The sequence below is a fragment of the Vanessa tameamea genome, chromosome 7 (assembly GCF_037043105.1).
Source record: "Vanessa tameamea isolate UH-Manoa-2023 chromosome 7, ilVanTame1 primary haplotype, whole genome shotgun sequence".
In the NCBI taxonomy this organism is placed as follows: Eukaryota; Metazoa; Arthropoda; class Insecta; order Lepidoptera; family Nymphalidae; genus Vanessa; species Vanessa tameamea.
In genome coordinates, this window is record NC_087315.1 from 1,993,371 (window position 1) to 2,011,398 (window position 18,028).

At 32.3% G+C, this 18,028-nt stretch overlaps 2 protein-coding genes across 2 annotated transcripts in view; one reads left to right on the forward strand and one right to left on the reverse strand.

The window, feature by feature from the left end:
* Positions 1 to 18,028, reverse strand: part of LOC113400762 (waprin-Phi1-like) — a gene marked incomplete at its 5' end in the record, with an annotated part of 112,531 nt that overhangs the window by 89,868 nt on the left and 4,635 nt on the right. Inside the window, 3 exons of the mRNA XM_064215425.1 lie at positions 14,420 to 14,612; positions 15,319 to 15,498; positions 16,456 to 16,575. Of these exons, the coding sequence (XP_064071495.1) occupies positions 14,446 to 14,612; positions 15,319 to 15,498; positions 16,456 to 16,575 (467 nt within the window). The remainder of the gene's footprint in view (positions 1 to 14,419; positions 14,613 to 15,318; positions 15,499 to 16,455; positions 16,576 to 18,028) is intronic.
* The window catches only part of LOC113400746 (TBC1 domain family member 5), a 146,863-nt gene that overhangs the window by 30,477 nt on the left and 98,358 nt on the right, over positions 1 to 18,028 (forward strand). The window lies entirely within an intron of this gene.

The following is an 18,028-nucleotide window of genomic DNA, read 5'->3' on the forward strand; positions in this document are numbered from 1 at the left end:
CTGAAACAGATTTACCAATATCCATTTGGGTATATTTGGCGAATGAAATAAAGTTACTGTTCGAGACTACAGGCACGAGAGATATAACATTTTAGTTCCCAGGGTCAGTGGCGCATTGATGAAGTTAGTGATGGTTAATATTTCTAACAGCGCCATTCCATGGACAGTGGTGACCACTTAACATCAGGTGGCCCATTTGCCGGTCCGCCTACATATAACATAAAAAAATATATTTACTATTGTAGCTCATTACTGACTGACAATTAAATCGAATTCAATTGTTTAGGTTACATTTCAGAGATTTACCGTGTGTCGTTACCAAATTAGGATGTGCACACGTCACTTACATAATCAGCCTGTAAATTTCCCACTGCTGGGCTAAGGCCTCATCTCCCGTTGAGGAGAAGGTATGGAGCATATTCCACCACGCTGCTCCAATGCGGGTTGGTGGAATACACATGTGGCAGAATTTCGTTGAAATTAGACACATGCAGGTTTCCTCACGATGTTTTCCTTCACCGCCGAGCACGAGATGAATTATAAACAAATTAAGCACATGTAAATTCAGTGGTGCCTGCCTGGGTTTGAACCCGAAATCATCGGTTAAGATGCACGCGTTCTAACCACTGGGCCATTTCGGCTCTCACACGGCACTTATAGATAGTGAAATACGTACATTAATCAAACATTACTCAATGCATATATTTTTATTGACCTGGCCTACGTTTTTGCGCACAGCAGTCATACGTGAATTATAAATGACTCATCGTAAAGTTTTTATTAAACAAAATATATTTTATTAAGCAATAAAACGAAAACGGTGCTTTTAAAAAAAATATTTGGTTTAAAATTTAATTGAAAAATTTCCTGAAAATTTGAATTCATATCGTTCATAGAGAGAGTTAAGAGGCTGCGACCGCTATAAATGCTTGCATTTCAGAATTCTGATTCAGCATTTTTGTTTAATAAAACATCGTGAAATCTGTAATTTAGCATGGTTTGTAATGGGTCTGTTTTGAAATAAAACCGGTTGATATTACTATAGCCCAGTAAACTATAAACGGACAGCGGATTTTCATCTATCTCGTAGCATTTAGCCAGCGCTTGCAGTGTAAGCGCAAAAAAATGTGTTAATTTACGACATCACATTAGAAACCTCTAAAATTATCAGTGTTTCTCTATTATATTATGCATGTTTCATACATATAAACTTTCCTCTTTAAGCACTCTATCTATTTGAATAAACTGCATCAAAATCCGTTGCGTAGTTTTAAAGGTCTAAGCTTACATAGCGATAGACAGACAACGGGAAGCGACTTTGTATTATACTATGTAGTGATTACACTCACAGTTCAATGTTATTTGGTACATAATAAATATCTTATTTAAAAAGTATATTATAATATAAGCTTTCATATAAAATGCAATATATACAAGCATTAGGTCAAAACTTCAAACTGACCGCGACTTCGGTCTTACGACTTTTTATGTAACGATTTTCTTTAAAACCGCTCGCGGCTCAAACTCACATGAAGAGAAATCAGGCCAAAGATTTTCATTCACCACAATGCCTCTAAAAATTGAACTATATTTTATTTACAATTATGAAAGAGACGACAAAAACAATTTCATATAAAGCCTATTAAAAATGTTTTTATTAGTTTAATTATGTAATCAATTCTATCTTAGTAAATAAAATTGCTTATTTGTCCTGTATCCTGAACAGTTCATCTTATTGTTATGAAACTTCTATGAATTGTTAGGCGTACGCCTACGAATGTTCCTGAGGCATAAAATTAAGGCATTTTTTTATTTGCGTTTTGTCTTTTGTTTTTCAACATAAACGGCATATGTATACCATTTTTCATTTTCAATCCATGGGAATCCAGGAAAGTAGCTGGAATATTATAATAAACTATTCCGAAACGGTGTAGTATTGCACACCTCTGTAGAATATCTACAGATAATTATATAGAATCCTTTTGATTATTCTTATAATTAAGAAAAACTCAATCCTGATATGATTTTTTAAAATTAAGCCCCATTCAAATATACCAGCATTATAGACTTGTAGATGTAGTATAATATAACAATCAAAATTTTGCTACAAAACGTCACGAAATTAATTACTTACATATTAATATTTAATAATAAATTGAAACGCAAAACGTAAAAAATGAAACAACTATAACTCTGAATGTTAAATTATTAAGTAAAATAATTGTACCTCAAATTTTCGGCTGTCACCAGGTTAACATTCATGGAAAAAGTAAAACCGATAAATTTTATAATTCGAACAAAATATTTATTGAATATTTTTTTAATTATAGAGTATATTAAATTTCCAAAATGTTTCATGAACGTGCGATCCTTGCATTTTTATATTGAATTATATTTAAAAAAAAACAATAGATGGACGAATAAATGTACCATCATAGACATTAGCAGCGCAAGTAATTTTAACCATTCCATATATCGCCAATGCGCCAGCAACGTTGACGAGATGTTATGTCCCTTGTGCCTGTAGTTACACTGACTCGACTCAAACTTCAAACTAGAACACAACAGTACTAAAGTATTGCTGCTTGACGGTAAAGTAGTAACTATACGGGCTTGGCTACCAAGCCTTACTTACTACCAATTACATATTACTACCGATATTACAACCAATTTTTCAAAGATTTTTTTTTTTCGGATTAATAATAAACCTTTTATAACCCAATGTCGACAAGTCGACCGAGAAACATAATTTAAATATTGACTCTGCACATATTATCTACACTTTATGAATTTTAATGGAATAATTCAATGAACTACGAGTATATAAAGGTTATTGACCTACTCATTATGATAGTTCAAAATTGTGTTATGAGTTTGAGTAAATGTATCGTTAGACGGAATTTGAATTAGAGTTTAGTTTAAGTTTTTAGGGTTCCGTACCCAAAAGGAAGTGGTCGTTAAAACTCCATACCCAATAGAGGCCCCAGGAGACTTAAAACTTCGTCTAATTACACTCCGCATACTGAACCGACATGACCCAGTGTTAAGAGAGCGTGAATCTTAAACGATGCGGATTCAAACCCGGTTATGTAGTCATCACGTGATTGGCCATTAAATAAAATATTCTGAGGGAACCTACATGTGTCAGTTGAAATAGCTACGGGTACTTACACCAAATCGAATGACAGTTGCATAGTGGAATGAGCTCTAAAACTTTCTCTTCGAATGGGATATTGACTTTAAAATAAATTACTTAATTATTTTATTTTATTTACCAATTTTAATTTTCAATGTGATAGCAGAAACATAAATCGTATTTCCTACTCCAGTTATTTTTATATCCAATAGGCGTGTATGGGGCTCTTTAGAAAGAGTGATCGGGATCCAATCATGTGCTTTCATTATTTTTACTCAACTAATCGGATCTCAAGATTGCTCGACCTACATCCGACGCTGCTTCGCAGTACCTGGATCTAAAATTAATTAATGTTCACACACGTCACAGACAAGATAATAAAGTAGGTCCATTTAAACAATTAACGTTAATCGGACGTCATGTTTACATTTCAACGGAAGCCAGTACATAATACTGCTCATATACTTAAACCACTGATATATACATATATGAAATATTTGTGAAGAAAAGTGCCTTATTCCGAAGTTGTTGTTTTAAATTTTTGAATATTAATATAAAAACTCTTTCGATAACTCTTTTCTACGTAACCTATTTCAATGTAAATCTGATTTATTAAGTTATTCTTCTTTTGGCGCTTTATGAAAAATGCCAAGAGTGAATTTTTATGATGCGCGCGCATGAATGAGGGTTACATGAATACTACATGACAAAGTTGCTCGCCATTTAATTGTAAAAAGAAGAAATTACATGTCGCTAATATGCATAACTATTTGCACGAAATTATAACAACTGTGTGAGTTCCGTGCCGTTATTCTTCGCTGGACTCTGCTTTCCGAAACGGTGGTAGAGGTGTTATATTTACAATTCAAAAATGCTCTATTGTAAAGTTTACTTGAATAAAATAAATATCATTTGGTAACTGTAAACTATAATTTCTTCTAATCTTTTTTCAAAGCGAATACAATCTTACTAATGTAACTATACATAAAAAAACGAATTGTTGTACTTGTTAACAACGTTCGATTAACGGATATTTTTAGTCTACATTCTAAGTCTACGTAAGCCACATAGTCGACAACGAGCTGCCAATTACGATGTGATGAAGAACGTAGGCTGCCTCCACTACACGCTCGAGTACATGATGAAAACAACTACGATCCTAACTGCATTTAGTCTCAACTAGATTTTGGGCGCAGTTTCTTAAGTCTACTACAAGATTTATAATTAACTATTGTTTTTTAAAATCGGACCCAGTGAATTTGATTTTTTTTAATAACGGTTATATAGTCACAAAATACGGTGAACTACGCATCGAAAACCATTAGACATGGCAACACAGAAAAATAATATTATATTTCTTATTAAAAAAAAAAGAATAATAGCGATGCCCCGTTAAAAGGAATTGTTAATATTCCTATTTACCCCTCCATTTAAGCTTAATGCCTGTTTTGGGAGTGGGGACGTCAATAGCCAAAGAGAACAAGATTGATCCTGCGACTTTTTACATCGCTAGGCGGCTTAAACTATTGCGCTGTTGACGCTTGAATTTTTACATTATTATTTTCTGTGTTGCCATATGCGATAGATTTTCCGAATGGCAATTTATTAATAAATAAATAGTTTATACGATATAATTTAATAACAAAACAGCAACAATTAAATGCTTTTTTACTAATTTTTATTAATTATTATTAACATGCAATGTTTGTTTTGGTTAAATCTTGCAAGCTGAATTAGATCTACTCCCTCTTATCCGACAGAGTTGATATTAAACATGTTAGCTCAAGAGCCTAGGTGGTTAGAATGCGTACATCTTAACAGATGATTGCGGGTTCAAACCCATGCAAACACCACTGAATTTTCATATGCTTAATTTGCGTTTATAATACATCTCATGCTCGGCGGTGAAGGCATCGCATGTGTCTAATTTCAACGAAATTCTGCAACATATGAATCCATCAAACCGCATTGGAGCAGCGTGGTGGAATATGTTCCTAACCTTCTTCAAAGAGAGAGGAGACCTAAGATTGACCCTTGGAACAGGTATGACATATGTAATTATGTAATTATTTATGTCATATGTCATAATATGTCATGATGATAATTAAACTCAGCTTTCAGAGACGTTATTACTTCTATTAGTCGTTGTAAAAGAGAGAAATGATATATATATACTAATATTATAAATACGAATGAAACTCTGTCTGTTACCTCTCCACGCTTAAACCGTTGAGCCAATTTAGATGAAATTTGGTATGGAGATAGAGTCCCTTGAAAGCTCGTAGGCTACTTTTTTTAATTTAAAATTGCGCTTAGATCTTTTACGCGACGGATTTTAATACGGTTTTCATTAGTAAACAGGGTGATTCATCAGGAAAATTTATAATTATTATATTGTAGAGAAAGGCCGAATATTTCAACATTCATAGCCGGAAAAAAGAGATGTTTTTGATGTTTGTAGATGAAGCCTTATATGAAGCGGCGGGTAGCTAGTATGCCATAAAAAATAACGAACGGGAGGCTTAAATTAATAAATACAATACATCTGTACCAAAATAAGCAATGGCAACTTTTATTTATTATTTATATATACACTTTGTTCACACGAACCAATCTTATAATTGGTATATATGTACCTATCGAAACTAACTCGTGAACTAGGCGAATTTAAGACATTTTGCGGAGAAAATGTAAAAATCTCTAAGAGAGGTATTTTATAGACACCAATCTTGAAATCAATCACAGAGTTCTATATTACCTCGAAGAGTCAATTCGCACGTTTTTCGCTTTCAAATTTTTTTACATGTAAAAAATACGGTTTCCATAATTTTCGAACGATATTTTTATGTTGTTTATTTTATCGGACTAAATAATTACTTATTTTCATTCAAGTTTTAAAGATAAACTTTTTTAATGACAATTTATACAATTTCAACGCATCAAATTAAGATTGTGGGTATAAATCCGGGGACGTACCACTAAATTCCACATTTCAGTTAAGTAAAACATCGTGGAGAAACATGCTTGTGCCGGATGAAAATCTGTCTAAGCATCACGTATTGGTGCGGCGTGTTGGGATAAGCTCCTTTATTTTACTATTTTTATCTACTTTAAGCTTCTTTAGGTACATTGCGAAAAATATTTCAATCATATTTTTCTTAAACTTTAATTAAACTTAAGTATTTTTGTAGATATTTTTCGATATAATATTGTTAATCACATCGTCTGACAGTGGAGCCTTGCTCTGATACCGAACCGTGAAGAGGTAATTGCGGCTACATGAAATATTATAGTACTCCGTCTTATTCACACCGAGGCCTGTTAGGTGATTCTGAAACTCATATTTCGATTCCACATGTGGAATTTTTAATGAAAACTATATTTGGTATTTACAAACTCGAATTAAAGATATACTGGCGCCACTTTGTGAGATTGTAAGTAATACGAACTAATTTTCAATGAGAACTGTATTATTTGACATTAATTGCGATTCTAAAACACGATTTCGATTTTAAAAAATGAAACTAACTTAGTATAAAAAATTAGCTTACCACTGTCTGTACCTATGTATGCTTAGATCTTTAAAATTACGTAAGGTATTTTGGTGCGATTTTTTAATAGATAGATTGGTTCAAGAGGAAGTTTTATATGTGTAATACATGCACAATATAGTAGAGAAACACTAATTATTTTAAAGGTTTCTAAAGGGATGTCGTAAATAAACACATTTTGTTGCGCTTACATTGCAAACGCTGGCTGAACTGTACTACAGTATTGTACACCTTAAAAAGGTCTTTAAAAAAGTCCGCAATGATATGTGTCCTATCTACAACCATTTTTTATCCTTTACTTTTTACGACAAATAATGGCTTATTTTTACGAAGCGATTTTAAGCAGTACAGCAGTGATCGTTATCAAATGAAATACATTGTGCATTTAATATAAATCAATATGGCCCTTTCCAGCATGTAATTTAAATGAATATTTTCGAAGATATTACCGATTTAAAACGCAGGGACATAGCGGTTTGTATTGTCTAATGAATGAAAAACTGTGAACGTTGTAAAACATTCAATTCGTTCATATTTAGGTGCAATGCTGATACATTGCACCCGAGCGAAGCCGGGGCGGGTCGTTAGTAAAATATATTAAAGAATCACAATTCAAGCTGGTTCTCCGTCGTTGGCATTCGGATAATGTAACCCTCGGGGCCATTGGTGCCCGTATGCTGAATTTGCAAATTCACAGTCAATCTAGAATCTCTTTGTTTCAATGACCATGAATCTTCGACATACATACGTAACTAGCCCACTGCAACTACGTCTGCCATATTTTTAGGCTATATCAGTAATTCCACCTCTTCTCCGAATAGTCTAATATCTTTTAAAGTTACAACACACATCTATCCCATACAAATTCTTATTTTTACTAAGCTGTGTCTACTATATACTACAGGTTTATATGAAACCAACCAAAAATTTCGAGCGGTTTGCCCTGTTCGTACGTATCGGTCTCTGCATAATTAAAATGTCTGCTGAACTTGACTTTAATCTTGTCCAAGTTTACACCGAGACCGATAAACTGGAAAAACTGTCTTTGGTTAGTGTAATATTTAAACAGCTCTACAATAATTTGAAAAAATATGAGCTGCATCTGAAGAATCAAGTTTATTCATTTACAAAATTTGCTTAAAAACAATAAATAAAAACGTATTTAAAACTGGATATTTACCATGTTTTTTTATTTTGTTCACGACAACAAGACATTCGTAGATAATGTCGAAATATCGAGCTCCACCAAATAAAAATAAAAAACATGGTAAATATCCCGTTTTAAATACTGTTAGTAATAAAAATAACCATGTTAATTTAAAATAAAAACGTGTTGTGGGCCAGCTGTTTGGAACGAAGTTCCTTTTCCTATTTGTCATATATTAAATAATAGACTTCATTACATAAATTAACGTTTGGGAATAATTAAATGTCAAGAAATATAATTGTTATTAAAAATACCGTGTGAATCAAAACAATAACAAAAAATATTGTTTCAATAAATCCGCATATAAAAGAAAGAGACAGAGCGAAAGAGATGGAAATGCTTATTGCTTACGTGAAGATATCTGCGTTATCTCTAAAACGCGTAAAAGTACTTCGTTCATAAAATATATATTTGCTCTGTGAGTTTTATTTTAACAAAACGAATCCTAACAAAATCCTTGTGAATTCAAAAAGCGTATACACAGCATTATTTTATTATTATTGACGAGAGTGAAAATGTATGAATAAACCATATAAAATCAACGATTTGGTTTGTAAAATCCTTTAAATCCGATCGACAAACCTAACAAAGCCGAACGATCAGTTCCATCAGAGAAAACAATGTACGCAAATAAATAAATGCTAAGAGGCAGAGCATTATCACAGAACTTGATTGCTATTGATTGCGATTCATATTTACAAAAGGTTTTTCACCTGTAGTTCACCATTATAATTAATACTACCATTACTTACCCATATTTTCTCTGAAATATGTCAGAATATATATTCTTACAGACCAGTTGTGACTTTTAAAAAAGAATAGACTAATTACTACTGAGTTTATACTCTGATATATTTACCATGATTCAGAGTGGTATGTCAGAAGCATCCTTACTTTGTGTCAAAAAAAAAGTAAAAATTATAAGGTAAAGTCTAATTGAGCCTTATTTTTAAGCAATACGAGAAGTAAATTTGGGCCTGTAGAAGACAAACGGTTAATAATAAATATAAAATAAACATATAATATTTTTAAGAAATCCGCAATATATATTTTTGTAAAAAGTTGGTTTGTAAAAATATTTTTTAATGGATGTGTTCTCGGTTTATAGCATTCGGGAATTCAGAAAAAAATCAGTCTATGTAATCAGTCTATGGAGGAAGGATTTACGATTTGCCTTGGCTGCCCATCTTGGACAACAAATTTTGCCAGCACCACGCATCGAAGATATATTATTATACATTATGAAGATAGATTATAAATGATAAAAAGTAAATATCTTTCTTTTCATTTGATTTATATAAATATAATATTACTGCTCGCTCAAGGCAAATGTCTATCCTTATCCAGCGGTTTACCGCGACCCTCACAAAATAATCAATCCTCCTTTTACCTGTGAGGGTCACGGTATGGACCTGTCCATTGCCACTTTAGTTAATGTTTGATTTATCGTTTTGCTATCGATTAATAATAGTTCTGCGATAACGTCACATTGCTCAGGTGTTTATTTAATTCCCTGCAATGTGTATATTGCTAATGGTGTCTGTGATAGTGAATCGGCGTCGTTACTTGCACAAGAGAATTCAGCTTTACGAGTTAAATAAACACTCATATCATGTATTTAAGAAAAAATATATAATAAATCATTGCATTGTATTTGTGGGCTGGTAGATTATACACAGATAAGATGCTCTCGTGTATTATTAATATAGAACCTGATAATGTATCGAGATCCATATTCATATTTTCCAAATTTTGTTGGGCCAAAGGATGTTGTTAAATGGGCCAAAACTCTAAAAATAAACGCTAACTCCTCACCAATCAAATTTTTTTCACACTAAATATTTAATTAATATAATAATCATACAGTGCTAGAGACCAGAACTCCTTGATTCGTGTAGGGATAAATGCTAGTTATCATTTGAAAATATTAACTGGTATAAAATTATAAAAAAAAAAGTAAATGTTCTCCTGCTTGAGAAAAACCTCCTCTCTTATTGAGGTTGATTGGAGTTTAATCAATGCTATTCCAATGCGGATTTGTACACTTACCAAAACTGAAATGAATTGTAGACACATATTAAGACATCAAAACTTTTCGTAAGATTGACGGATTCTAATTTCTACCCCGAGAGCAATACATTACTTATCCTGGGAAAAGAAAAGATCCAGAGATATTCCTTCTAAACATATGGCTTAATGTCTTAACTCAAGAACAGTCTAATTAAATACATAAGTTCTCTTTAATTACATTTTCTGTTGTTCGAAACTGTACTATTACGGCCTGGCTCATTTGCAAAACGGGCGTCACTTTGAAACACATTTCCGTCAGTAAGATGTTCGTGAACCAAAAGTTTTTGAATATATATGCAAATAAAACTTTACATTTCCCATTAGAATTATAAAAATGTTTCGCTTTAGTTATGAATGAGTTATATGTCTTGTCATATTTTAAAAGTTTTGTTAATAACTAGTCCTAACACGTTATGTAACTGAGTATCGTTGGCTCTACCAACAGATTGGTTCAGTGAATTGCCCCAAATGATCGAGTACAAAATAAAACAATTATTTTAAATGACCTAACGAAGACAGATAAACACACTAGTCATAAATGGATATTATTCCCACGTTTAATTATTATTAATATGTATTTACTCAGAGTATTGCACTCCAAAGATATACGAACATGCCAAGGTGCGCCGAAGCCTATGGTGTTCCCCCTTCCAATTCCCGCCACCTCCTTGAGCATTCCGTTCTACCGTTCGTAGCTGGAGGGTGTCCAACGCTGCGTTTGCCGATCCGCAGTCTCCGACAAAGACGAACAACATTTAATTATTAAAATGAATTTCCTCTCTCGGACTATATTTAAAACCACAGAGAATGCTTTAATATAAAACCGCTTTATAATAAAGCCTTTTAAAACGAAATAGTACAAAAGTTAAATTTTCAGTCGACTTACAAAAAATGCATTTCTCGTCTGAATCACGCTAACCATTTGCAGAGGGCAAAGTTGAATGTTTTTTTGTGTACACAAAGCGTTAAGGAATTTCCTCGACCTTTAAAAATTTTAAATTGTGGTTTCTTTTTTACTTTAAACATGTCACAATGTTCATACACAATATAATTATACATAGTTTACTACCAATCTATTTAAAACAATTAGCTTCAACGTGAATTGTTATATTTGCATCGAAGTTCGAGATATTTTCTTTCCGCAAATGCTTACTAGTCTAGTGGCCTAACATCAGCGGCAGGTCCCGAAGTTCAGTACAACATTTCTATAAGAAGAAACTCGAAACTCACCGCAGAGTACGAACGTGAAATGTCAAGTGAGGGAATAGAGAGTGCACCTGTGATAGCGCACACACTTGTGCACTATGCTGTCCTGCCTATTTGGCTAGTCTCCTTTGAGATTGGTTGCCATAACAGAATTCAATTAGGAGAACATCATCATTTTATACTTAAATCGATTTAGTTTTGAGGCGATAACAAAAACAAACAAATTTTAATTTAAGACTTACCCAAAAAGGTTTTACGAGAAACCAATAAAATCGTCTGTATCCTCCTGTCTGTATGTTCCTCAAGGATCGATTTAGGGTTCCTTTCTATTTGTGTTGTATACAAATGATCTTTCTATTTTTGTTACAGGTATTTTATTATTTTCTTTTTATACCTAAGGTTGATTTTAAGGTTAACTTTTAAAAGTTAACAGGAATCAACCTTATTATGACGATGTAAACAATACATTGTCACTGATAATAATATGGTTTACAAAAACTATTTTTATATATGTAAATAAATACTAAAAAGACAAATTGCGTACAGTTTGCCTTACCTAATGTAAGAAAGGAAATCTTTAAACTAAAAATTTAACCTTCAATCTAAATATAACCGACACTACAGTATTTCTAAGAATCACTTTAGACTCAAAACTTCAGTGGAATCCTCATATATCGCCCCTGACAGGGAACTTGGGTTCACATGATACGCGGTTAGAAAATTTAGACCAATAACTGATGTTGATACTGCTCGATTAGTATACTTTGATTATTTTCATGGTATCATATTTATTAGTTGCTTTGGGGTAACGCTTCAGATATTGAAACTGTTTTCATATAACAAAAAAGAGTTGTCCTTTCTATTTATAACCTTGGAGTTGGATAGTCCCTTTGGGATGTTTTTGATAAAATGAGTTTACTTACAGTTGCTTAACAATACGTTTACAATATTATATATTATGTTTATTCACTGTAATATAGATATTACGAGTATTTAAGGAAACGGTAACAATCATTGTATAGATACGAGGAAAAAAGTAAACTAATAACAGACTTCCGACTTCTCAAATCTAATACTTCCTTCCTTGGGCACGGTATTCCTTTCTTATAATTAGATACCATTGTTATTTTTAACTTGGCCTTTTTTAAAATTAAAAACTCATGTCAAAAAAACAAATTTAAGGCATATTACTCAATATAGTATGTATCGATTTCCAGGCAAGATATATCAATATTTTATAGTACTTTACTGACATTTGTGTTGAATTAAAATGATGGAAAACAGTAACTACTGAGTTTCTTGCCGGTTCTTCTCTTCTATCTTTACATCTAATTCAACAGTCTAACATGAAGATCCAAAATTGCTTTTATGAGCTTATGACTTGAATAAAGAAAATTTGGATTTTTATTTTTAATTTAATAAAACAAACAACTATTTTATACGAACCACTGTATTTTGACGCAGTTCTTTAAAACATACATTTTTGAAACTCATCTCTCCCAATACACCAGCCGTACTGCATGTTTATTTACAGGAAATATAGTTCTTAGTATCAAAGCAATAGATGTCATTATAGCTTGATTGTTTAGACGTATTCGCCAACTATTAAGTATTAAAAAGTAGACTGAGCGCTCTGAATAGTTTTAGATCCTTTTTATATGCACGTGTATAGTTAAACATCAAGACTTTTAAAGTATTCATGTGACTTTAATATGACGGAACTCCTACTGCTAGACGAGAAATAAATATCAGAAAATCGTATCTATACTGGTGACCGTTAGGGAATCTCTTACCATAAAGATGCAATGTCATCGGAACTATTTTTTATGGCACAGATGCCATATGAGTAGGAGTCTCACTTGGTCACCTGACATCTGCAACACCGGGTTCAACTTACAGGTGCGTTGCCGGCGTTTAAATGAATATGTTATTTACTTGAAAATCGTCTTGGTTCGCAAAAATCGCCAACGAAAGCTGGTTTCACAGAGTGGTTCTGTGAGGCAGAAAATACCTATAACAAATCGAGCAAATCTAGTATTTTTATTAATGACATTTGGCTTCGCACGCGTGCAATTTATTATTAAAAACGTTTATTAATAATTCATACCACCCACTCAGGAATAATGTAGCTTTCTGCTAGTGACAAAATTGTTGGAATTGCATAATTAGTTCTGGAAATTACCCCGTACGTGCAATCAAACGAATTGTAAATCTTTATAACATTAGTACAGACAAAATTGATGTTGAATAATAAAATGAAACGCAAAATATCATTATGTAACTTGCCGGATACGAATATTATTCACGAGAATCTTTGTTGTAAGTTTTTAATTTAATTTCGAAATGTAGAACAATTTGTTCTTGTCAAAATTATTTTCATTCAGTTTTCAATGGCTTTAATACTTTAGGTTTATAGCACATTATATATATTTTTATTTAACCCTTATTTTCACCCATCAAGACCTTAACTTAACTTATAGATTTTATAGAATTCTTAAAATTAAAACCATTTTCTTGGAATTCTAATCTTCCCTTCCCTATACGTTCTGTATGCCGACCAAAAGTTAGAGCGGAGGTAAACAGATTTGTGCTGTGCAAATATCTGGAGCAGTACTTGAAGTTCATGGCTCCCTTTGACGTTAACCGCCGCAATTTAACCACCGCCGTCCCGTCAGTACCTTATAAGACCTTCTTTTTATATAGTGTACCTGGGGCTCTGACCAAAACTTTTGAGACTGTCTCGTTAAATTATAAGATCAAGGAGTATTCTAGAATAATAACTACAATTAATTGAGTAATTATTCGTTTTCATATTTCGGAATATTATAGCGTTCTTTTTTTTTAAATATATCAAAAAGTGTATAAAGTACAACTTTTAAATACCGTTACATAAGCATTTATCAATTCGTCCGTAGGCATATATTTTTTTATGTATCTACATATAATATTTGGGTATCATATTTTTGTTTATGGCCTAATATTGATACTTGCTTTTTTGCGTTGTGTTCTGTCCTAGCTCAGTTAGTGATATTGCATATTATGACTTTTTTTATTAGAAACGTATTTTCAGGCACTTTTTTTTCGAATAAATATATTTTTACAATTATTACATGTTTTTTACTTACTTCTACTAGAATTTTTAATTGATCCATTTCAATATTCCATTTAATTTTCGAACTTAGTCGAATATACAAATTATACATATTGCAAATACACAAAATATAAAAGTATGATTTACTATAGGAAAACCTTTTTTTTAACATAGTAATGTTGTATTAAATAGGCTGTGGTATATCTTCGCCCGCATCTGGTCGCTGGCACGTCAGAGCCCCGCATCGATTAGGACAACACTTCAACGCGCGGGGACAATCAGAGTCACCCGTACAAGTATGACTGCATATCCAGACGCCACGGGGATATTCAGGGCAACGACCTTTTTTAACTGAAAAGAGATAATGATTTTAAATATCGGATCTATTTTTTTCTACACATGGCAAAGGCTTCATTTCCTTAGGCTCTTCGTTTATATTAATCATTTTTGAATAAATGAAATTAGGTTTCTATAGAACTATAATGTACTGAAATATTGGCGCTTCAAAGAAAAGCGAATACGTTATTATAACTTATGTTTGATTCGTTTTAAAATCTTATAAAATTTTTAGGAAAAAATGAGTGATTAGATAGAAAATTTTATAACGTTTCCGACGCAAAGAGGTTTTATTTTTTTACTATTACTGAGATGCACGTGGACTTTTTATAATAGAATACTAGCGGTTTATTCCGTTTTCACCAGCAATAAATTTCGATATGTTCTTGTGTCATACCAACGATGGAAACTTACTTTCAGTTTGTCTGATTTGGTAATTCTCATAGATACTGCTCTGTTTTTGGGCTAAAATTAAGATTAAAATCTCATATAGACTATATAAGGTGATAATCTGAATATATAGATTTCTATCAAGTAATTCTTACACGACAGAAACCTTTACTTTTTTATTTCCCTAAGCCCGCGATTTGGACCCAGTGCCTCGAAAAATAATATAAGCCTAATAAACTAGCCACAATAGCAGCGAATCATTATAAGACGTGATAAGAAACTTCTTTCTAAAAACTCCGTATTTAACGACTATAAGTAACAAGATTTTTACCTAATGTAACGAAATGTCGCTGAGTCATAGGATCGACGCACATCGCTCCACCACACGCTGTTGGACAACAGAGAGTTGTGCTGTTACATGGCGCTTTTGGTCCACAAGTAGCTTCACAGATATCCACTGACAAAGTGGGGGGGCACGAACCACCACATGATGCTAGCGCCACTGATGTTGCTATTGACATAAAATATAGAGAAGTAAATAGTAAGTAACAATGTGCCAAAGCTGAACTAAAATACAACATAAGATATTTTCTCTTGAAGTGAAAGCTTAGACCTTATTTAGTTGGGACATGGGTTATTTTCGTCTGACTAGTGTAGGTTCTTCGTTTTGTTTATAACCGAGCACGATAGGAATTATAAACACAAATTAATGCTAACCACATATCAATTAATCTATATTCATCCTTAGTACATACATTAATAAATACATAGTTAACTAATCTATGTCAGTCGGTATAGAGTTCATGCGAATTTATTTTGTACCCCTCTTTAAAGTCATCTCTAATTATACTTCATTCTTTAACTAATACACCACGAATCTCTTCGTATCACGCGGTATATAAGAAATAAAACATCTCTTAGCGAGTGCACCGATCTGTTTATTTGTCTTTTATTGCATTTTGTTTGAAAGTGTCATTCTGTATATATATTTATATAATTCTTACTTTCAAATAAAAAAATACAATTAAACGGGTTGAAGGGCGAGTGAGCCAGTGTAACTACAGGTACAAGTGACATAACATCTTAGCACCCATGGTTGATGGCACGTTGGTGTGATGTAAGGAATGGTAAGAAATAATATTTCTTGCAACGTCAATGTCTATGGACGATAGTGGAGGTGATGATTAAATAGTTTCCTCATAACTATAACGATAAACTTTAAAATATCATAAAATTTTAATAATCACAGTCTTAAATAATATATCAGCTATATCGTTTTTAAAATAACTATCGATACAATTAAACAATTAAAAAAATCACGATCATTCTCTTGTTTACGTTTCCATCACACAAATAACCTTTTCCAATAATCAGTACGACGTAAATAACTTACGGTTAATAAGAAAACATCACGAAATCTTCAATAACCGCGCTACAATAACTGTCTAACTTAACACAGTTAACTCACCGATAACCACAAAACACAGTCGTAACATTTTCTCCTCCATCATGAACAGCGGCTGCTTTATAATTCTCGTTTGCTCCGATAATTGCGAGGGACGTCTTGACACAAATATCGTGTGACACACTGATTAATAAATTGTACGACATACGATTCAATGTCTCTTTAGAATTTATAAGCCGCTCCGATACGACTTGCGCTAAATTGCCCATTCTTAGGCCCTAGGACATATGACAACATGAATATATTTTTTTTCTTCGAGTCATGTCAGTCTCTTTTGAAACAGTTATATTTAGTAGAATAAAGTAGATATTTAGTAGATGTTTTAAACAAATATAGAGTATAAGCGAACATATCGGCCATGTGAATGCGAGCCCTGGACCCAGACGCCGCATGCCCTTTTAATAAAAATGAAATGGTGACGAGTCTTTATCATCATTCCCTCAAAATTGTCATAATTAATTCATGACCCAATTTTAACGATGATCGATCAAATAGTGTCGATGATTATTATTTTAAAATAAATATGTCAACATACATTTTTATATTTAAAATAAAAACGATTATTATTTATGATGATGAAAGATTACATCTTGCATCATCATAAATAATAATCATTCATCGCTCAAGCAGTTTATGCATAGTTTACAAGGCATATTTTGGTTGTAAGAGATTCACTCTTGAACAGTTATTAATGAATGTGAATGAAGACAATATGAATTTAAATTATTTATTCCAATCCCGTTAGATGCTTAATACGAGAATTTCGAAATTTAAAACAAAAAGACGAAACCTTTACAAAAATCATGTATTCCTGAGCGTCAACTTACACGAAAAAAATTAAATCAAAATTAAAAACAGTTACATACATTTTACATCGTTTTTAATTATTTACATAATATAATTAATATAATCCAGAAATGAACTACGTGACTGTGTGTATTGCTGTCAATGTCAACACTGATAAGTCCCGGCGACGTCAGGGCTTGCACAAAATTATAGTACAAGATATTGCATGTGCGATTGTGCTGTCGTCTGAAAGTTTTAATCCTCTTAAGGAATACGAGTGAAAGAAGTTTGAAGAATCTGTTACATAGAGAACACTGTTATGAAGACTGTATTAAATTTTTTCCTTTTATTCTTGTGTGAGTTCACATTTATTAGATTATTCTCGAACATTGCTTATTTATAATTGGAATTCTTTGATATTATTGATATTTTACACTGTACATAGTTCATCTCTTAATTTCTTTGGAAACCATCGTGAGTAAAAATTACAAACAATAGTAAAATCTATTTGTTCTATACAAAATAACCTTTACTTTTACCAACGAACGAACTTCATCCAATAATTTCGATTCAGGTAAAGTATTATATGTTTTTCTACCAGTGTACTCAGAGCTCGTCCATTTCGGCAAAAGTAGCTATTTTCAATAATTATTATTATGTGTGGTTTTCTATTATGAGAATGAATTTTATGTTGACATGATCTTGGCATTCATGAATTCTGTCTTTACGTAATGATAAATAAAAAAAATTAAAACAGTTGAGAATTACATTTCTACCTGAGTAGCACTTA